Below are 23,127 nucleotides of genomic sequence, written 5' to 3' on the forward strand. Positions count from 1 at the left end.
CAATTACCATCAAAATACGTTTTATTATAAACATGTACCATGTCTTTCACGTTGTTTCATTTTTACTTACATCATGATCATAAAGTCCAAAAGCTATTACCATCTACCGAGGTATAATTGGACTTTTACTCTTTTCTGTTATATTTCATAATGTTTAAACCCATTTTATATTTTATATTTACTCTTTTAATTCTCTTTTTTTTACACACACACACACGCACACACACACACACACACACACACACACACACACACACACACACACACACACACACACACACACACACACACACTCACTCTCACTCGTTTTTATTTTACAATGCTTTGTTTATCTTTTTTTAATACAACTGCGATTAAGTCAGCAAACAAGAACTGTACCACAGCAAGGCTTCTAGCAAAGAAGGCATGGTAAACTCAATTCAGCTGTTGTGTTAATGCTGCTGTATCTAGGCCAGCAGGGTGCTGAAATGTTGTCAAAATGTCCTATCAGAGCAGACTAATTAAGTATTGTAATCAGAGATGACAAAATCGTGACTTTTTCGCACAGTGCAGTGATTTAGCCTCTGGCTTTAACAGTGCCCCACATCAGGGGTCTTACACCTTTTTTCAGGACCCCTTTTCGAGCGCTACTTGGTTGGTAGAGCATCAGAACAAGGATCCCCTGAGACATATACAAATATACAATAAATAACAGTCTACCAGCTTTAGGAAAGAGTTGAACTCTCTTATCACACTTTACAAATGCTTAAATTTGTAAAAATCATTGCAGTAATACTACAATTTATGCATTTTGGGTATTACAAGTTTAGTAGGATGTTGGCTCAGTTTGGCTTGTACAATCAAACTGAATTGATCAGTTTTACTATTTGATTGCATTTTTAGAGTGATTAATTCAAACTGACCTGTATACAATATATTGATCTCTTAGCATATCCGCTGCAGGCACCTCTGATTGGTTGAACACCCCTTAGTGTCCAATTGCCTGTGTTGCATTTTTATAGTAAGGAATCAATAATTCAATACTTGAGATATATGGGATCTTTCAAGTCACTGACACACTGTCACACTTTTACATTATGAAAATATACTACACTTTCTGTATATGCTAGTATTATATGTGGGAAAATAAGACTGGTGCCTGCATAATGAATAATCATCAATGCCCCTTTTATGCAAGTAGACATTTCTTTGCAAGCATGCTTTCCCTATGGAGTTATTGCATAAATGTAATGTAGACTTAGAACCCTTGAAATTTACCCAAAGGCCTTTTTACAATCTCATTACTCATACAACCAGCCCCGGTTGATCTATAACAACAGGTACGGGGCACATTAGATGCTAAATATCACATTAGCCTTTAAACACCACAATGACGTTTTACTTTCAGCATCGGTTCATTAACACTTCTTTAAATGTGATCTCCCCTCTCCAGTGTGACAGGATGGACACAGGGCCTTCTGCATGATTGCTCACACATTTCCTTCTCTGTCACACAAGACTTCCTGCTCTGTCATGTAGTTCAGCCCACTCAGACCTGCATGTTCCATCAGTTGAGTCATGAGGGATGTGAAATAACCACATGGCACAGCTTTAGTGATGTCACAGTGGGTTTGCATCCCTGAGCAAATGCAAGCCCACGATTGAAAGGATTGAGGATCCTTTGGGTTTCCTAAGTATGTAAATTAAGAAGTGTACTAAAAAGATAATCTCTGCCTGAGCTCCAAAAATAAGGATTTTTTTCTTTAGGTATACTGTAGTCCTGAACTTTACGTTATTTTCATCAAATAATCCTAAAAACATCAGTCATGGTTAACTCAAAAATATTACGCAGCACTACTGTTTTCAAACATTGATAATTCATAATAAATGTTTCTTGAGCACTGAATCAGCATTTTCGAAAGATTTCTGAAATCTTCATCATGTGACATTGAAGACTGAAGTGATTGCTGCTGAAAATTCAGCTTTTCCATCACAGGAATAAAATACATTTTAAAATATATTAAAATAAACAAATTATTTTAGTTATTTTAAATTGTAATAATATTTCACACTATTACTGTTTTTACTGTATTTTTGATCAAATATATGCAAGCTTGGTGAGCAAAATTTTATAACTTAATTAATTTGATTAATTTTCATAATTTTATAAATTAAATTGTACAAAATAAATAAATAAATAAATAAATAATTTATTGAAATAATTTTCCAACAATTTATTAGCTCAAACTGTTAAGTAGGACACTAACAACGCCAAGAACTAATGCCTTGCACGTCATGCGATGCATCTGAAATTATGGTATATATATGAAAACAAATTTATGATCAATGACCATAATCTCTCTCACAGGAAAACAAAACAGAGCTTGTTATTATGACTACTTCCTCTCTGCTTTAGCTTTTTTTCTTTGTATGGTTGACATTATGACTGAGAAACCGGGGAGGTAAATGGATTATAGAGCCAACTGATGTTCATAGTATGGTGCTAATTTTAAAATATTACTTAAAATATACTACAAATTATGGGAGAAATAACACTGATGTGGTTGTCCAATCTGTTTTTACCCCAATCCATTGTAATCTATCTGGATGGTTTATTCTGTTGAGTTGTTTGCTGAGCCTGCAACACACCCCACTTCCGTCATGGGAACGTTAGGTGCCTGTTCCTTTCCCTTCCCTCTTCCTCCTGTTGTTGTTTCTCTCACCTCTCTCCCTTAGTCTCTGCGGCTTTATTCTCAGTTCACCTCAACTACAGTGTTGACAGCTCCAACCACCCAAAATACAGAGGAGACTAGAAGTGTGTGTTTGTGTGAGAGAGTGAGCAGGTTACAGAGGGAGCATTTCTGAAGCAATTACTTGTTTAGGCACATTTTAATATACTACATGTATAGGCCAACGTATAGGTTTAAGCAAGCATTCATTTTGTGATTCTTTACATTTCCATTTAGGTTTACAGATTTTTCATTCATGCATTGACTTTTTTAAGTGTATTTTTACCCCCCAAGTGCACTCTGGTTAGAGAGTAGGACAGTCTGGAATATTACCAAGAAAAAAATCTCTGTGGGAGTTTGGAACAAAAGAGACAGAAAAAGTGAAAGCAGTCTCCCTGCTTTTCAGGAAAGACAAGCCTTGCAGAAATTTGTTTTGAGAAAGGAAAAGGCTCAGTTGCAGAGAACAAAAAAACAGACTGCAGCTGAAAGCTCTCAGGCGTTTTTAGTAGGTGCTTTCTAACTTTCATGCGGATTATGTGCATAAATAAAACTGTCTGTAATGGCTGTCTACAATGATTCCACAACCACATATGAAACAAATATATGCTTTTAAATGTAAATAAATAGTACACTTTAAGCTTGTGGCATCATGGTTTTGCAATATGTCGGACAACCTACATCCTCATTTACACTTTTGTTTCAGATTAAATATGTAAGACCCAAATATAGATTTTTTTTTTTTTAGGGAATCTTTGCAAAATTGCAACATTGTGCCAGTTGGGTAGCAGATTTTCTGTGATTTCACTCACTGTCTGAACAAATGTAAAGAACATCTAAGGGTTAATTTGCAGGGTGTACTGCTTTCAGTATGTAGCCCCATTACAGTATACACTAATAATCACACAATATTAAAGATTGGACAAGTCATATTATGAAAAATAAACCATTTTAAAAATACATTGAGATTGTATTTACAAAAACTGAAAACTTTGGCACTTATGTGATTTAGCTGTGTTCATAGCCATATTCAATTATGATAGTCACAAAGGCAGTTCTTGTCCTCCGAGAATCAGAGGTGGACATTGCACTTGCTGCAAAGTCTGATGTAGTCTTTACCAGAGTGTCTGCAGCATCCTCTATTTTGTTCATATCTTCTGACACAAACTTTCGGAAATACTCCAGTGGAGTCTGAAGGGAGACGACATCATTAGTGATATCCTGACCTGAAAAATCAATGTTGGGACTGATAAAATACTTTTTCAGCCAGCGATACCTGTCACGGGGAATGGTCTGATAGACTTGATTTTGTTGGCATGATATCCACATAATCATCAGATGGCTGATCATTGGGTTGTTTATTTTCCGTTTCCAGTTCACAGCAATCTCCACACTCCTCTTCATAATTTGTATCAGAATCCATTTAAAAATCACTGTTCCCAGTTTGGACGGCATCAATGACATCATGCACTTTGTATATAATGTCTTTCCTGGCTGGTGGTTCTGAAATAAATAAAAAAACAAAAACAAAAACAACATTGGTTATTTTCCATATCCCAATCATACTTACACATTTGAAAGAATTCACAAAATACCGCCTGGTTAGCTTATTGTGCCCTCTACTTATCATGCTAATAGCATTTATAGCTCCCACGTTCCAGAACATTATCACCTGTCTCTCATGCAGCAAGCAGATATTTGGTCAAACAAGCTAAGCCCAGAAAAGGACCAGACCAGTTAAGGTATATTTTATAAATGATAAGATACAGATAGTTGCAAATATTGCTACACAAATACTTTCAAATTCTAAAAGAAAATGTATTCCCTAATTCAACTTGAACTTATCATTTAATAATTAAATTTGGATTAAAACTCAAAATTGTAACAAGGAAGATATTTAAAAATATGTGAATCATCAAACACATTATGTATATATTAGTATTTATTTCCCATGGAGCAGGTGAGAAGTAAAATTCATCCATGTAATGTGAAAGTCCACATGTAAATTGTGTTACCCCTTTCATCCAAAATTAAAATTGTAAAATTACAACATTGACATTACAAGCTCAAAATCTAATATGATTAAAGCATTCAAGAGTACATAAATGTTACTAAACACATACAAATATATATCTTAGACATTTTACTTACTTGAATGTTGATTTATTCAGTCCAGTAAAACAAGATGATGTGCTTCAAGGCAAGTTCGCAGGTTGTGTGAGGTCATGGCCAGGTGAACAGGCCTATTCACAAAATATTCCATCCAATAGGATTCCAAGGCAATAGGACCTTTTAGTTGTATAAAAGTGGTCTTAGAGAGAAAGTAGCGTAGTAGCAGAAAACCTTATTTATATTTTTTCATATGCCTACTCTGTCAACTTTTTTTCATGCAAGGCAAGTTCACATGCATCGAGGTACGTTTTCACCTGGAAAGACAGATGGGCTACTACCTGATCCAGATGTATATTCCCAGCCTGCTCATCGTCATCCTCTCTTGGGTCTCCTTCTGGATCAACATGGATGCCGCTCCTGCCCGTGTCGCCCTGGGAATCACCACAGTGCTCACCATGACAACTCAGAGCTCTGGATCCAGGACATCCTTACCTAAGGTCAGAGTGCATAAAGCATCAAAGTAAAAGCCTTGCAGCATCTTTGTTACAAATATGAACATCACTGATCAGTATTAGGGTATATACGTTTTTTCAGCACTTCAAAGCATCTATTTTCCTGCCATTCATTCTCAGTTATCATTTATTAATTCAGTCCACAGTAGAATGTGTAAATGCGTCCATGTGTGAAAGCAGGCGTGCAGTGTGTATTGCATATTAAAAATTCATAAATGAGTTGAGTTATGTAACACAATTAAACATTCCAGAAAATAGGCTTTTTCACCCGGCAGAGAGAAAATTATCTCTGATTCATCGCGGTGATGAGGACAATAGTCAAATGGGTCCCTGTGTTGTTCAATAATAAAACGACTTGGCTGTAATGCAGGCTGTAATGAAAAAGCCAAAGTCTAATTAAGGTCTCTGAGAACAACTGTTTTTGTGTGTTTCTGCCATGCAGGTGTCCTATGTGAAAGCTATTGACATCTGGATGGCTGTGTGCTTGCTATTTGTCTTTTCTGCCCTGTTGGAGTATGCTGCAGTCAACTTTGTTTCACGGCAACACAAGGAACTCTTACGATTCCGACGGAGAAGGAAGAAGTCTGGAAAGGTATGGACTGAGCTGAACTGTAACAGGCAATCTGTCGCAAAATTATGCAAAACACATCTGATTAATGTGAGACGAACATTTATGATAAGATGTAAATTGCTTTCCTGTGTTTTGAAGGTATGTGACAATACAGAGTTCTCACCTTTCATGTTGATGTGGACACATACAAGTCTAAACTCAAATGTAAATTGTTTTTATTTATTATCCATAAAAAATCATGAGAAATTTTGTAGCAAGTATTTATGAGTCCTGATGGCACACTGAGTCTGTTTGTGAAAAACAACATGACTGTGAGTCTGATATTACTTGTATAAAAAGGTAATATTGAGCAACTTATATTTTAGACACACTATTTTGATTTACTTTGTTTGATCTTGGTCCGTCAATGGAAATAGTTCCAGTCAAATCCACAGTAGAATCGTTGCAACACTGATGCTGTCGCTGTCGTTTTGTTCTTAAATGAGTTCTGTGTTTAAGAACAAATCGACGTAACAATGTAACCTGTAGAAAGAGTCACTGACAAATACCCACCAATGCACATACTGACATACTGTCTGAAATACCCCAACAAATATAAAATTATACAAACAGGAAAAGGTTCAGTTATTTCGGCACTCTAGTCACAGCTCAGCCAATCAGATTTGAGGACCAAAACTAATTGCTTTATAAATAAATACATTAAAATATAACTGATATTACAGAAACAGCTTTTATATTTATTTTTGCTCTTCCGAAGAAAAATATTTCCACAAGAAGCAGCACTCTTGGACTGCTAGTTCAATCAAATTAATGGATATGCTCTTGTATAACCTTTTTGAACTTGGGGTTTAAAGATTATAAAAAAAAATATTCTCGGAAATATCAGTGGCAAACACACCCTTTGTCAAGTTAGATGAATGGTAATAAAGGTCATTTATGACAATTCACCTTATAAGAAGATTATCTGTAGCATATTATACGTCTAAAAACAGAATCCAATAGAGTACCATTCAAAGCAGTGAAGTGAATTTGAAAATCCTATGGGAAGGATTATGCCCTGTATGAGGAGAAACTGTCACTGTATTTGAACTTGACAGTAACTGAAGCAGATGATTGGGAGACTGACAGAATTTCTGTGCCATTTATACTCTGCTCAGATACATACTAAATACACAGCCAAACACAGTTTAACTGATTGAATGTGTATGTTGTGGAAGGCATGTTGAGTTGATCTGATGTTACACTGGGAATGTTACACTATGATGTTAAGTTTGAGCAACATGTAAGGTCACATTAACAACAGTCTGTCATTGATAATGTTATTTATTATATAGCATATAATAAAAATAAAGGTAGTTATTTGTATCTCCTAGTTAAAATAAACATCTGGAATCACATTTACACTGGTATCAAATAAACGCTACCACATTGTTAATCCTACACATATACACCAGTGCCCCCTAGAGGACAGAAGTATTCAGTGCATTTTGATGGCATATAAAGCAACTTTATAACCAAACAGAGGTGTCAAGTCCAGGTTCAGAAAGTAAAATTCCTCCTCAGTATTTTGTTCCAATCACCTGGATTTGCTAATTAGCACAGTTTTTCAGCCAGGAGATAGAACTAATTAGTGAAATCAGCTGGCTGAGTTAATGGGTGGAATAAACATATGGCAAGACTTTTACTTTCTGATCCCTGGAATTGACACCTCTGTAACCAAACATATTTCAAACAAAGGCTAAGTCCTGCTGAACAGTACAAAGGTCACATTACCATTTTTTGTCTGGTTATATGTTGTCTTATTGGAGTGAATTAATATTGCATGTGGGCAGGGGTGTTATTTCCCCTGGCACTATGGAGCTTGAAGATTATTGACTCATGATATGATGCTTAGCCAGTGGAATATTCTGGCAATTTTCATAAAGAGAAAAAAAGAGGTACAAAGTGCATTATGTTTAAATTACATTATAAAATGCATGTGCAAGCAGTCCAGGCACCGCCACAATATTGGATGCTGCAATTCTGATGAAACCACTTGATTTTTAAAAAAAGAATACACATTTTTCACGCAATTTCATTATTTTACAGTACATGCCTGAAAAAGTTATTTTTGAATGCCACTTACTGGTTAATAGTTTTATTTATTTTTCAATTATGGGCCTCGCATGATATCCTGCATGTGGCGAGCCATTATATTTTATTAGTTTGCATGCTTTGTGTTTCTTTCTCTCTTTCAATCCCCCTGCTGTGCTGAAAGACTTTCGATCAAACATTTGATGAGGAGCTTACCGAGTCATTGCGTCGTATCAATGGCCTACACAGTGCCGAGCCTGTTTACGGATCAATGGGCCAACTCGACGAATCCAATGACTGGGTAAAGAGAGAGCGCACAGCACTTCATCTCTGTCCCTTCAGTTGACTGATGAGATCATTATACAGTCACTCCTCTTCATCCCCTTCTTCCTCATGTTCATTCAGTGTCCAGCCCTCATGAAACAGCATGTCACATCATTTTACCATTTAGTACTAGTGATCATAATGTTAACTAAATAGCCACTTGAGTCTTTTATAATGATAATGGATTCATTTGATTGCTTTGGATATTATTTTTAGAGCATTTATGTAAGTTAATGTTAATGTCTAGTATATGTATACATTTAGTGGTATAAGTTTGACATTGGCTTAATCTAATTTGAATGAACATTAACTGTATACAATGGTATATTTATAAATTAACAATTGTTACACTGTTTTTAAATAAAACAGTCTATATAGAGCATGACATAATAAATTATATTCTTATGAAAAAAAAAAAGATTTGAATCTAACATCTGTAGATTCCCCCAATGTGTGTATTTCAAGATAATATACAGAACCATTCAAAAGTTTAGGGTCAATAAGATTTTTGAGCAAGGAAAAAAATATATGTATCACATGTTCCACAAAAATATTAAGCCCAACACTGATGATACTAATAAAAAAAGGCTGAGCACCAAATCAGCATATTAGAATTATGTCTGAAAATGTGGCACTGAAGACAGGAAATTTAGCTTTGCCATCACATTTAAATTTTAACAAAATGTATTATATTGAAATAAAAATAGTTATATATATATATATATATATATATATATATATATATATATATATATATATATATATATATATAAATAACAATAGTATATAAACTTTATTAAACCATTGGGGCAGAATACCAATGAATGCAAGTATCATCAAATGAGTAGACAAATTAAGATAAATGTCCAGTATCACTGAAATAATGACTTTGAAATAATAAAATGATATTTTCACCTGATGTCACACTCAAGATGCATCACATGTCTCATTGCCCAAAATTCTCTTGCATTCAATTAATCTCAGTTGCATCCCAGCAAGCAATTTTGAGTTTAAAAGATGTCTAATAGCCGTCCAAACACAGCCCAGATGTCTAGGCTAAAACATGGCAAAATTTGGGCTGTCAGTGAACATTGTATTGATTTCTAACCATAGCCCAAGATTAGACAAGTCACCAATTAGATTAAATGAAATGAAACATCAAATTAAATTAAACAAAACACCTTGTAATCACTGTTGACTTTGCTTACATGATGGAATATCATACATCTCACAAGCTATTTTGGTAATAACCAAATTCAAGTTTATTTTGGCAAGAAGTTTGTTACTCATAGTTGGACTATATCGGGTCTATACCTAGACGGTGAAATGACTGCTATTGCTTGATGCTTACTAAATTGTTATCTTCCAGTAAATGCAACATACCCATCTTTCCTTATGTTTTATTAGTGGGGAATAAATAAGTACAAAATAATGTTTGTGATTTGTAATGGGTTAGGATTTTCCTCTTTCCACTAAAGTCTTCTTGTCTGAAAATCATTGTTGAAAGCTAATGATTTTTGTAAAAAAAAACTTAAATGTGCATGCTGGCAGGGCATTATTTTGGCAGAAACTTCCCAGGAGTCATTTAAAGTGTTACGCACATCTCTTAAAACTAAAACAGAGTGCCAACACTAATTTACTGTTCACATTATTATCAAAATTCCCTATGAGGGAAGCAACAGGTTTTGTGAATGTAGACTAGAGTATTGATTGCTTCTCTCTTTGTATCCTTTCCTATTGCTAAGGAGGAGGATGTACAGGAGAGCCGGTTGAGCTTTCCCAATGCAGGGAAAGACGGGGCTGTGCCCAAAGCCGCTAACAATGCGGCCCCAACACCCTCTGATCCAGCCCTTGCTGCCAGCAAGACTCATGAGGAGATGAGAAAACTCTTCATCGATCGAGCCAAGAAGATCGACACTGTGTCCCGTGCCGGATTCCCACTGGCTTTCTTGTTTTTCAATATTTTCTATTGGGTTCTGTACAAAATCCTACGCCATGAGGATGTGCACAAGCAATAGATGGAACATGGCGTGATATGATACAGTATTACTTACTTCCCAAGCTGCATCAATGACCTCTGATGCTATTACTCCTGTTCCTGCCATTATCTATGCTGAATTCTGAAAATGACTATGAAAAACTGTAATGTCAAGGACCAGTGGTTACTTTCAGTCATACTTTCAAGTGTCTTTCATAGTTTGTTTGTGTTGTACACCCATTCAAGGACACTGCGCTCGCTCACTATGCAATGGATAGGCATCCGTAAGGCCTCTGACACACCTGTCCTTTAACAAACTACAATAAAAGTGACAGAACTTCCTCACACCTGTTTAATACACGAGCACAGTCCGACACCAATTACAGCTCCTTTAGAGACAGATGTGTGTGTCTTGCACTGTTTTTTGTCAACTCCGTTGTCTTAAAGCTTTACTGCCAATGTTCTGTATTGTATTTTTGATACACAGCTATTGAATAATGGCAAGTATTATATCAGAGTGCAAGAGCAGAACTGTATATTATACAAATTTCCAAACACAATATATAATCTTGATGATTTTGTAAGGAAGTGTTGAATTGTTTTTATTAGCATTTGGTCCGCGTATTGTACCCTTGATCATTTTGTCCTGACTTGATTGTTGACCAGCTCTAGAAACCAGCATCCAGGCCAAAAAACATTCTGAGCTAAATCTCAAGAATGACCCTGAACCAGCAGAGACTATTCTGTTTACAGCAATGAACACCTTAACATTAACTGCTTCAAGAGAACACATTTACAAAACTTTAATGGGTAGAGTACTGTCAGTAACCATAGACTAATTGAAACCATTCTACAAGTACAACTGAAGTTTTTCTCAAACAAAGCATTTTTGTTCGAAAACCATTGCAAATTACTTCAAGCTAATGATGCCACTGCAAAATAATGCGGCTAGGAGTGAATTCTGTCAGACATGTGTTGCAAATTCGTGAATGGAGAAAAGAGGTGGGCTGAAGTTTCAGCCAATGGGTTTTCTGAGAATACTCAAATAGAAGTGCAAAAAAAAATTCTCGAAATTAATAAAATAAAGAAAAATGGAGTGGTTTAAAACTAATCTAACTGCATGAATGAATGGTGATTATATGGCAATTGATTTTGAATAGATGCTATTAAATTCTACTAAAAGAGAGATCCATATTCAATTCTGCTTCTAAGGATATGTTAATTATCCATAGGGTATACTGAAAATTTATTTGAAACAATGTTTAACAATATTATCGATATTTATTTTTTAACACTGAAATTCAGAATTATCTTTTCACTTATATTGAATACTGTTCAAAACAGTTAAATTACTGGGACCAGAGTTTATTAAAACTTTTTTGTGATGATGATGATGATGATGATGATGATGATGATGATGATGATGATGATGATGATGATGATGATGATGATGATGATGATAATAATTATGGAAACCTTGTCTGGGAGAAATGTTTTTCCTTTTCTTTGAAAATAAAAGTAATCTGCTGGAAAACTGTGCCATACAAATGATCAAAGCATATAGTCTCACACATTCCTAAAATGAAATAGAGCTGTAATGTTGTGTTTTGAACACCATCTGACATCAGCATTTGGCACACACATTCATCATTGAATGGATAAAGGAAGTGCATTGACATTTACAGTATAATGCAAGAGCAGTTGTAATTTATTTTGTACATATTCATATATTAAATGTTGTGCATGAACTTAAGTCTGTTGTACTGCATTTTTTAAATGTTAATCTGACCTGTCAGTCCAAATGTTCTCGCTGCTATCAAAACAGGTGAGACTATGTTCTTCCATGTACATCTGCAAATAGGTTTCTGGTCACAATCTACAGTGTCCACATATAGCTTAGCCTATAGCTAAGTCAACAGTTATAAAACAAAACAAAAATGGCACACAAAACAGTTTTTCAGTAGCCTATTTAAACTTAATCATGAACACTGTGGACTATAGCCTAATGTAAAGTGTAAAGTTTTATTTTTTTGGTTTACTGAGGCGCCCTCTGAGAAAGACTGAAAAATAAAGATGTTTATAAAAGCATCCTTGGTATCTCGTTCATTTAGGTGCGCTCATGTTCTCACTTTACGTGTGTGTACTTGTACTGGATATTCGACTGTTGCCGAGGGCATTAAAGAGGTATAGCGCGGAGCGCTCACAAAAATGTTAGTAGGCTAATCATGATTTCAAACAAAAATGATAGTTTGTAAAACGACACCTGGTCGTCTATGTTTACTGTAGTAGTACTGCATCTACACGCCCCCATCTGACTGTACGCCTACATAAAGCAGTGCGCGGTGCGTCCGGCGGTGAGCAGTATGATTCTCCACGGGAAAGTGGCTCTGGTCACCGGCGGCGCGCAAGGCATCGGAAGAGCCGTGGTAGAAGATCTCCTGGGGAACGGGGCGAAGGTTTCGCTTTATCAAATATCTTATTTTTTAAAATGGACATTTTAATGCGGATTTTTCAAATTAACTATTGGGAAAAGTTGTACTAATCTAAGCTATTTAGTTGTCTGTTTTGTGGCGATTTCCCCCCCATTTGATCATCCATCATTTAGTGGCTTTAGATAGTTTAGCCTACTTGTTTTAGCGTTACGTTATTCATGTATTTACTTTTTGACAATTCAGGTTGCATTGGTAGACCTGAACCAGTCTGTCGGAGAGGAATGTAAAAGTGATCTAGATGGTCAGTTTGGGGTGGATAACTGTATTTTTATCCAGTGTGACGTGACGGACTCGGGGAAACTTAAAGGTAAAATCTTACTTTTTACTTATAGGCTTTTACTTATATGGCATTTAACATCTTCTCTGAGGTTGGAATCGTTTTCTTAAACGGAACACTGATCCACTTCTCATTTGCGCACCTGTATGTGAAGCGCATCTTATTCCTGAACAGAGTCTCATTGTTTGGGAAGTTAATCAGGTCATAGTAGACCTTCATAGGGCCCCAGGTCAACATTGAAGAATGTTATAGTTTTTTTTTTTAAGTTTTAACACAATCAAATGTTTGTTCTTTTGTTAATATTTCTCCAAGACAAGTGTTTATGGGTCAGTGGTGAGGAGATTGTTCATTCCTGTTAGACTTGTTTCTAACGACACACATACTACAGAGATTAATTAAATGTTTCTTTGTGGAATGCTGCAGCTGCAAGTCAGGTGAGGGCACATGCAGGCTGACACTGGCTGTATTTCAAAACCTAGTGAGCTGCCTACCTGGATTGCGCATTTGGTTTTGATACAGCCACTTTGTACTGCTGTCAAAAGTGGAACTATTCACTCTAATAATTGCGGGGTTGTTTTAACCGAACTTTAGATCAAATATGGACAAACCCAGCCATTGGGTTAATTTTTACATTACATTTTTAACCTAACATTTGGGTTTGTCCATATTTTACCCAAATTTGGATTAACACAACCCAGCAATTATCAAAACATGAAACTATTTTTCTTGCTTTAGATGCCTTTCAAAACACAGTAGAGAGGTTTGGTCGATTGGATATTGTCATCAATAATGCTGGAATCAACAACGAGAAGAACTGGGAAAAGACCATTGAAGTAAATTTGGTGAGTTAACCCTTAAATGCATGAATGTTTCGCTAATCATTATTACATATTCTAGTCTTTAGAGACCCGGATCTATATCTAACATGGATGGATCTCTACCTGTCGCGATAATATAAAACTATCCTGCTATAACAATTACAGAATAATTAAATAAAGCATATTTTGTTTCCTTTTGGAGCGTGGAAGGGTTCAGTTTGAGCATATGTTTTATATCATCATCCCTGTCCTCATCAGAGCTCATTTCCCTGTACATTCAGCATCTGGCTCATATTCGCGATCTCAAACATATTCTCAAAACTATAATTTTCAACATCTTCAAAAATCAATATTTTGATCGCTGACAGCTTCTTCACCAGATTCACCATCAAGTGACAGTGACTAATATTTGATTGTGACAGTTACTCTAATATTTGATTGTGTTTAGTACTTGTAGTAAATCGCTGTGCCATTTCAAGTTTTGCTGGTTATACTTCCTATTCTTTTGTTTTCTGCATGCCGTAACTATGATTGAAACATCACTTCATCATTGTGTATCAGACATTGTCACTTTGTAGAATAAAGGTGAATTGCACTTATTCAGTTATCAAAGATTTAATTACATTAATACATTTATATTCTATGTTCTGTACAAAAAACCAAAAAAAAAAACACTGTTACACACCTTGGGTCGTTAGCGATCCTATACAATTTTTACAAAAATTAATGGAAAAACATGCATCCTTCTATAATTTTATTATTTTTTTCTTGCTATATTGTTTATAATGAATTGATTGAGGGATACTAAAAAGATTGATGTCTGACTTTAAAAAAATGAATTAGGAGGGTAGTGAATGATTGATGTCCCGGGTCACTAGAGACCAGAGGTATGCATTTAAGGGTTAAAAATCACTTTTACAAAAAAAAAAAAAAAAAACACTTGGATAGATCATGACAAACTATTGCATTTCCACTCAACCTCGTTTCATTGAACACATTATTTACACAGATAGTGTAGAGCCTTAGGGCACAACATTCAACCACACTTCAGGAAAGGAGTTACAAAATCACATAACAAAACTAGATCCCCTGTTTCACGTTTCAGTGTTTGTTTGTATTTTCATTATTTACATGTCTTCCTTTTTTCTGCTTTCCCGCCACTCATTTGTTTCTATGGTAAACCCTCATTAGTTAATCTGTCTCACCTGTTACCTCCTTAGTCTTGTCAGCTGTGTCTCGTTTCCCTGATCTGTTTCCCTATGTATTTAAGCCCTGTGTGTTGCCTTGTTCATTGTCTGATCTCAGTCCTACTGAGTGTGTGAACCTTCTGCCTGTCTGTACCTGTTTGAATTATATTGTTAGCAATAGTTTGCATTGGAACTTTTTATTCTCTGTCTTCTTCTGCCTGCACCACACCGTGACACATGCTTCTAGTCCAAAAGATTTCACAATAGTACATGAAATGAAATAATCTAGAGATCTTTAAAATTATTCATGCCCTGCAGTGTGATAGGCATGGTGCAGTAAACTTATGTTTATTTATGTTAGTTCATAATAGCAGGCCAATGTCAACATAATCTCATTCTCCTAAGAAAACATATGTTGACTATGTGCTAGTAGATTTATACAACTGTTTTCTTCCTCAGACATCCGTCATAAAGGGGACATATTTAGCACTAGAACACATGAGTAAAGAGTATGGAAAGGAAGGAGGGGTTATCATCAACGTCTCATCTATGGCAGGTAAGCTACTGATAACTTTATCTTGTGTCTAACATATGTGCCTTTTTTTTTTAAAGTTAGCCTTAAAGTAGAAAAAAAACCTAAAAAGAATATAGCCTGTACAGAGTATTGTGCTCAAGAAGGTTACATAAGTGTTTTTATGATCAATAGCAAACTATAGAATGAGTCAAATGTTTGCTCACACTAAAGCAAATATGTGTTTTGTTCTGTCTGTTGCCAAGGATCTGTACAGACTTTTGAAAAATTACACCTAAATAATAAATCACATGATGCTGTGCACTTACTGAAGATTACAGATAAATTACTTGCTTGATGATTAAGATGTAAAAGAGTCAAAACCTTTAGCATAACAGGTCATTTGGGCACACCTTTTTTTTTCCAAGAATGTAGTTTTAAATGAACGCAATATGAACAAAACAACATAAGAGCGTGAAGCAAAACAATAATTGCAGTATGCCACAATGAGACACTTTACCTACAAAAGTATCAGCTTTAAAATGCACTATGGACTTTTTGGCCAACTAAAGAAGTTTTTAAACAAGATAATTATCGCTTCTGAGAAATATGATGTATATACACTCACATGAAATGAAAAACCTGACTATACAAATGAAATGCAGCTAGACACGTACAGCACAAACCATTAACAATGCATGTAAGTTAGTTGAGATTGACTCCAAGAATCATCTTATTGCAGTTTTAACATAAAATAAAATAAACAATGTTTTTGTATGATGCAGCAGAATTTGATAAACAAACTTAATACATCCACCACTGTAGGTGGCAGCATTAAAGTTCCACTAGTATGATTATTTTTTTTGGGATATTACCTCTCGTGTAATATAGCTGTTTGTGAATGTAAAAGGTCTACAAATTTTCAAAGATTTAAATTCATGAATAATGATTCAAAGAAATAATCGATTCTGAACTGCCTGAAACGAGTCGCCAACAAGTCCAGTCGTTGATACGGTAAAACCGACACCATCATTACTGTTTGTATCATTGTGTATAAAAGTGCTGAAGCAGCCTCCGGAGCTGAAATCCAGATATAGCCATGGCCGTTTTGTTTTCGACACACGTTGTAAGAGGTAGACCTTTCACAACAGAGTGGGCCAACTGACCAATCAGAGCAGAGTAGGCTCTCGGAAAGGAGGGGTTTAGAGAGACTGAATCCTTTATTGAACCATTTCAGACACTGTGAAAAAAGAGGTGATGCAGCAATGTATATTTTGAGAAAATTCAAGTGTTTTTTGACCTTGGATGCATGTTAATCTATTATAGGAGACCATGATGGGGTATTTTAAGTCCAAGACTGCATCAAAGAAGAGCCAGCATAAACAAAAACTTTTTGAGAATAGCCATTTCAATAGTCTCTGGGAAATTGCAAAGTGTGAGACATTTCAAGATCTGTCTCACACTAATTATTTACAGTACATTACTGGGACACTCCTTGCTTTGAAGTTGTATAACCCGTGTGCTCTATTTCTGCCTTTGTGACTATATTCACACAAGCAAATCCAAGTTCACACTAAAAAAAATCACCAGATTTTTATTTAAGCACCCCAGAAGATGAAAAAAAAAAATGCAATCGTAAATCAACAGCATAACTATTGTGACAACAAAGGGAAGGCTATCCATCTGCCATCAGATACCTGTGTTGTGGTGCCATTGAGCTGTTTGGACATAGACAAACTGATTCTGGGCACTGTTTTGAAGATACAGTATGAATATTATTTTGTATATATACGTGTGTGTGCACATGGTGGATGATGAATGGTGCATGGCTGACAGTGAACTTGTTATAACCCCCAACATGCTCCACAAGGTTTTAGACTTTGGATTTTATACAGCTTTCATTTCCCTTAGAGATGGGATAAAGGATGGTTTATTTCCCTTATTCCAACTCAAGTTTCTAACTAATGTAACACAAGTGATTATCCTTTTTTTGTGAGTGGAACAACTCTCACTTTGTGACTGTTACTGGAATTTATTTTCAAATCAAATTCAAAAAACTTTATTATCTATCAACCACTGATAGAAATGTCTCTTAGGTTAAAAGGCTCACATATACACAGTACAATCACGCACATCACAAAACACAATTAATACAAAGAAAGTACCTTACAAATATATAAATAAATAAAGGCTTAAATATAATATACTAATAAAACTTTTTGGTCTTATTTAAAATAGAAATTGCAGTAGGAATAAAAGAGTTCCTGTAAACTTTCTTTTTTGGCCAAATGAGCTCTAAAGCGGCAACCTGATGGCAGTATGGGTACAGAGGATGAGAGGGGTCAGTAATGATGGAGACTGCTTTCCTCTTTACAGCACAGTTATAGAGATCTACAAGTTGAATTTGCGGGGCCCCAATAATGTTAGATGCCTGTTTGATTACTCTGGATCATTTGTTCTTGTTTTCAGCAGAAAGAAAATGAAACCAGGATGCAATATTAAAGGTCATAACTGATTCAACAAGAGAATGTTACACGGCTATCAAGAGATTATGTCTTACATTAAAACCCTGCAACCTTCTCAAAAGAAATAAGCACTGTTGATCCTTCTTATAGATGCTATTCACATGCTGAGTAAAGGATGGATGCCTATCAATCTCAGTGCCCTCTCAGTGAGTTAACTTGTAGTCTCTGCAGGCAATTCGGGAATAGACAAATGTTTACTGTGTTGAAAGCAGAAGTAAAATCCATAAATAAAATCCTAACAAATGAGTTCGGAAGGTCCAGGTGTCCAGTGACTGTATCCAAGAGAGTTAAGCTGGCATCCTCAACTCCTTCAGTTTGGGGTATTTCTTGTTATTTTCTTGTAACTGGAGATTAATACGCTTTTGAATTTTGTTGAGGCAATTCACTTTCTCTCATTGCCCTCACTTCCAAAGCTGGAAGCTTGATATTGTTGCTGTTTAACCACACATTAAATTGCATAACTTTTTATCAGAAAGCAATGGTAAGACGAAGTTCAAATATAGGCCTGATTCACCCTCCTTAAACACCAATGAATCAGTATTAATGTTGACAGTACATCAAATAATTATTCATCAGAAACTAGGAAACAATTGAAAAACATTTTTTTTATTGTAAATAAATATTTTGTCTTATACCTGTACATTTTTTCATTATTGCTGTGAGCAAATCTCAAACTGTGAGGAAAAACTAGGTTGCCCTGAGTTGTCAGATCCAGTTTCACATCCACAAGTACCAAATGCAATAAATTAAACAGACCTGATAAGGCTATAAATAGAACATTATAAATATAATATGAATTATATGATTATGATTTGTCCTCAAACCATCCCACAGAAGAGCATGGAGCAAAAGTAATTTTAGTATTTAATATAGAGGTCCCATAATTCAAATACATTACTCTTTTGGGAAAAAGATAATAATCATATGCATCTGGTTATAGAGCATATAGGGCAAGAGCTGAAATAAGTAACTTATCCATGCTGAAACATGTCTTTGTTGTAGGACTTCATTGTTTGATTTAATTTTTATTAGGATCTTCCCCCTTAATTAACATGTTTACGACAAGAAATCTTGAGGTCTCTGAGATGTTTAAACAGCCAGAATGGGGAACAGAGCCTTCAAAGTGGTGTTTTCTCTGGATGTGCATTACTGTTGTGTTTAGATTTGTTCAGCCAGAACACACAAGAATTGCTTAATTGTAAATACTGTCTCGGCTGTTTGCACCTGGCGTGCCTTGGCTGCCTCAGTTTGATACGGCTTGTAAATGTTGTTTATTATAACAAAAACTCAACGCTCTAAGGAAACATAGTTCTATTTGACTTCTCCAATAACTTTTCACATAAAATAAAATGTATGTTTATTGCAATATAATCATTATTAATAACTAAGATATTCTGAAGAATTTTCACACAACTCTTTTACATACAATGACAGTTCATAGTGATCTGTTACAAAAAACTTGCACCATGAAAACAATCCAATTGACTCATGTGCTATATTCCACATCTCCTCAAATGTATGGGGAATATATTACAATTTTAGTCTTTATTCCCTAACAATCTTTACCTCCAGTGTGTTGTAACTTGGGAACTGTTGAGTCAATGACCTGAACTCAGATTTGTGGGCCGAAAAGAACCAATCCAACCAAAAGAACAAATCCTGATCTGGTTCTCGAGTTAAATTCACTGACATAATGATTCAATCAGTGTTAACATCACACTCATCTCATTTCTTCTGAAGTGACCTACATTTTGGACAGTTGCTCACACAAATACCATATGGTTTTAGAATACTAGGAGTATAAGGCTCAAGTCACACAGGCTACTTTTTACTTTTTTCTGGAGCTTAAAAGACATGGTCATATGGAATCCTTTTTTGGGGGCGGATTAATGTTTGTTTTGTTTCTTCCCAGCATTTCTCCATTCTCCTCACCAGCCAGTGTACACAGCAACAAAGCATGGGGTGATTGGATTTTCACGAGCCATAGCAGTGAGTACATCAATCCTGTCTCGTCAGTTTACCCCCAAGTTTACCGTAACCATATGTAAATCATTTCCCTAAAATATGGTACATTCCAGCTGACTACCAAACCGGCTGACCCAGTGCGGTTTAAACAGCCCAGCTTTCTCCCCAAGAGAGAGTAGTTGTGCTTGCTCACAGATAGGACCTCTTACTCGTGTGTGTTGACACATTCTTTGCGCTGTGTGTGTAATTTAGGCTGACCGTGTTTGGACACGTTTTGTTGTCGGCAGGACGCATCTGAACAGGGCAATTATGGAGTGAGGATCAACACACTGTGCCCAGCCTTTGTGGACACCCAACTACTCCGCACTGTGGAGCATGAGGAAACAATGGGCAAGTTTGTCAAGTACAAAGATGAATTCAAACAAAGGATCGACAAGTATGGTGTTCTTAAGTAAGCTAAGCTCAGTTGAACTACCTGTTTCTTCTGGATGGGATTGTCTTAGTAGTTTTGCTTTGTTTGTTGTATTCAGTCCCTTGAATTAACAGTTGTTTTGGCAGACAGCAACAGTGTTCTCCAGAAAATGGCACAAATATGTTTCTACTCCAGACCTTTACAGTTCGAATATAGATAGTGGATTTAATGCTTTTAAATCTTTATCCCTGGCTTTACTGGGAAATGTAGACTTTCCATTTTGCACCACCCACTGATTAAATGTGGATTAGACCAAATGTTTTGCTTGCACTATTTTTGTGCTTAAATTTTAACAGAATCAAACACCTCCACCCAAACTAATCATCTACCGTATTACATAGATGATACTTTTTTTCATGCATCTGCATTTTGCCTCACTCACTCTATTCCCCTGGTGCTGGTGGTGTAGCTGAGGATGTTTTATTATTTTCTCTCTCTGAAATGTCTGTTATGTCTTCCTCAAACTCTCTGTTGACAGACATGAATGATGTGTTATTTGAGGTTACAGTATGTTGACAAGAACATAGAAAAAAATACGTTTGAGGCCAATAGACTGATTTTACAACACAATAAAATGAATCGCCTTGTTAAATCAGAGTGTTTGCCTTCGAAAATTCCACTTTTTTGGCTGAAATGTTTCACTTAATGCAGGACAAAATAGTAAAATTATGTTGTGTCTGTGTGTATATCTACAGACCATCTTTTATTGCTGAAGGAATGCTGCGAATCATAACAGACGAAAGCCTAAATGGAGCCGTGATGAAGATAACCTGTTCTAAAGGCATTCACTTCCACACCTATGAGCCTCTTTCAGCTTGAGAGTGATGAACAATCAAACCAGTCCTGTTTATTCCTCACCAGAACATTTATTTTATTGAAGTCCAGTGCAAACACATGGAAATAAATAGGGAGGGTATAGATTTTGTTAGAGGAGAGTTTCCTGTTTATCATTTATCAGTTTTGAAAATCAAAAAGGATTGCATACTGGTGTACATGCTCTTTCTAAACCTGTTTGTTTTTTGTAATGCCCTTGAACATTATTTTGTACATAACTGCTTTAACTGTGAGTGATTGCTTTTGAGAAAAACAAACAAAAAAAATCATATTTATTACTAATTCATTACTGTTTTGTGTCTATCGTACCTCAATAGTGGTCAACCAACCTTTTTTTTTTTTTTACATATATAGAGATATTTGTGAGAGAATATCCAAGGTTTTTAATGTATAAATCAAACAATAAACTTCTGCAAACATAAAGCAAATAATTTCTTTATACTTTTGTTTTATTTATTTATTTGTTTGTTTGTTTCTTGCAGCTAAATTGCATAGTCTCTGTTTTATCAACGTAACCTCAAATCTACTTGTCGTCTTGTAGACTTGGGGATTAGCTCCTATATACAATGTTCTTATTTTTCATTTAATTTGTTTACACTTTTTCCTGCCTAAATTTTTAAGTTGCACTGTTCTGGAATGAAGTCCTTATGTCCAGGAATCTGCACATTTGCCTCCGCTTACCGCATTACCAGAAATAGATGAGCCCTGCAATTTTAAATTTGGTAGAACTTTATTTCGATGGTCCACTTTAGACATTCTACTAACTACAAGTTACTTTGCAACTGCATGTCAACTGACTATCATTAGAGTATTAGACTTAATCAGCCTGATGTCATGAAATGAGTCAACGCATTGTATTTATCGTGCAATTTATACACGAAAATTAGTTATTACGTGCATATGACTCAGTTTTTGCATGAATATAATATGCACTTCATGGCGTGTAATACGCACATACCCCACACCACTAATTTAAATGTATAATACACACGTACCCCACACCACTAATCCTACCCAAGGGGTTAACAATGCGTATGTGCACGTAAAAACTAATTTTTGCGTATAAATTGCACGATAAACACAATGCGTGCTATAGAGACTTGTTTCATGAGATTGGGTTGGCTTGATATTTGCTTCGATGGTCCACTTTATACATTCAAACTACAAGTAACTGTGCAACTGCATGTCAACTAACTCTCATTAGAGTATTATTGTGTAATATTTGGTATACTTTATTTCGATGGTCCACTTTATACATTCAAACTACAAGTAACTTTTTAGCTGTGTCAACTGACTATCATTAAATTATTAGTTTGTCTGCTTAATATATCCTAATACTTTATTTTGATGACCCACTTTAGACATTCTACTGACTATAAGTAACTTTGCAACTGCATGCCAGCTATCATTAGAGTATTAATAGACTATACTTAATATCTGCTAAAACTTTATTTTGATGCTCCCCAAACCATGTAACCCTAACAGTCCACTAAAGTCTACTAATACTCTGAGAATTAGTTGACATTTAGTTGCAATGTTTATTATAGAATGTCTATAGTGTCCCATTAAAATTGTGTAACATTAAAATTTAGTTAACAGGCAAAAGCTTCCTCCTATTTTTAGCAATGCCGTTTCATTCTAACAAGCTGTTTGCTATATCACTGTAAAAAAAATCCACCTGCCTCATTTCAATTTAAATTAATTATATTAAACTTACTTAAAAAGATCTAATTGAATCTTGTATAACTTAAAGTAATAGTAAAAACATATG

General features: G+C 35.4%; 2 protein-coding genes and 1 long non-coding RNA gene across 5 annotated transcripts in view; 2 read left to right on the top strand and 1 right to left on the bottom strand.

Moving 5' to 3' along the window:
- glra3 (glycine receptor, alpha 3) overlaps positions 1-12,028 on the top strand; it is a 76,936-nt gene extending 64,908 nt beyond the window's left edge. The window contains exons 7-10 of one of the 2 annotated variants that reach the window (XM_077246670.1): positions 5,100-5,314; positions 5,772-5,921; positions 8,158-8,274; positions 10,043-12,028. In XM_077246670.1, coding sequence (XP_077102785.1) covers positions 5,100-5,314; positions 5,772-5,921; positions 8,158-8,274; positions 10,043-10,315 — 755 coding nt within the window. In that variant the 3' untranslated portion in view covers positions 10,316-12,028. The remainder of the gene's footprint in view (positions 1-5,099; positions 5,315-5,771; positions 5,922-8,157; positions 8,275-10,042) is intronic. The other variant, XM_077246671.1, reaches the window with a different exon arrangement.
- On the bottom strand, positions 3,735-5,304 carry LOC143753879 (uncharacterized). The gene is made up of 3 exons (XR_013207831.1): positions 5,156-5,304; positions 4,857-4,994; positions 3,735-4,208 (listed from the first exon to the last, which is right to left on the bottom strand). It is a non-coding gene; the product is annotated as an uncharacterized LOC143753879 (long non-coding RNA).
- A 468-nt stretch (positions 12,029-12,496) lies between the features above and the next one.
- Positions 12,497-21,784, top strand: hpgd (15-hydroxyprostaglandin dehydrogenase). 2 transcript variants are annotated; one of them, XM_077246639.1, is made up of 7 exons: positions 12,497-12,731; positions 12,951-13,074; positions 13,780-13,886; positions 15,509-15,605; positions 19,998-20,074; positions 20,338-20,501; positions 21,218-21,784. In XM_077246639.1, exons 1-7 carry the CDS (start codon positions 12,639-12,641, stop codon positions 21,339-21,341), a joined length of 786 nt encoding a protein of 261 aa, XP_077102754.1. In that variant the 5' UTR covers positions 12,497-12,638; the 3' UTR covers positions 21,342-21,784. The 2 variants fall into 2 exon arrangements, 1 of the variants encoding a protein (XP_077102754.1); XR_013207823.1 differs by having other exon boundaries at positions 12,616-12,731; positions 20,303-20,501.
- Positions 21,785-23,127: the final 1,343 nt, after the last annotated feature.

The sequence above is a fragment of the Siphateles boraxobius genome, unplaced genomic scaffold (genome assembly GCF_051911475.1).
Source record: "Siphateles boraxobius isolate OS27281-9 unplaced genomic scaffold, OSU_SipBor_1 29, whole genome shotgun sequence".
NCBI classification, from domain to species: domain Eukaryota; kingdom Metazoa; phylum Chordata; class Actinopteri; order Cypriniformes; family Leuciscidae; genus Siphateles; species Siphateles boraxobius.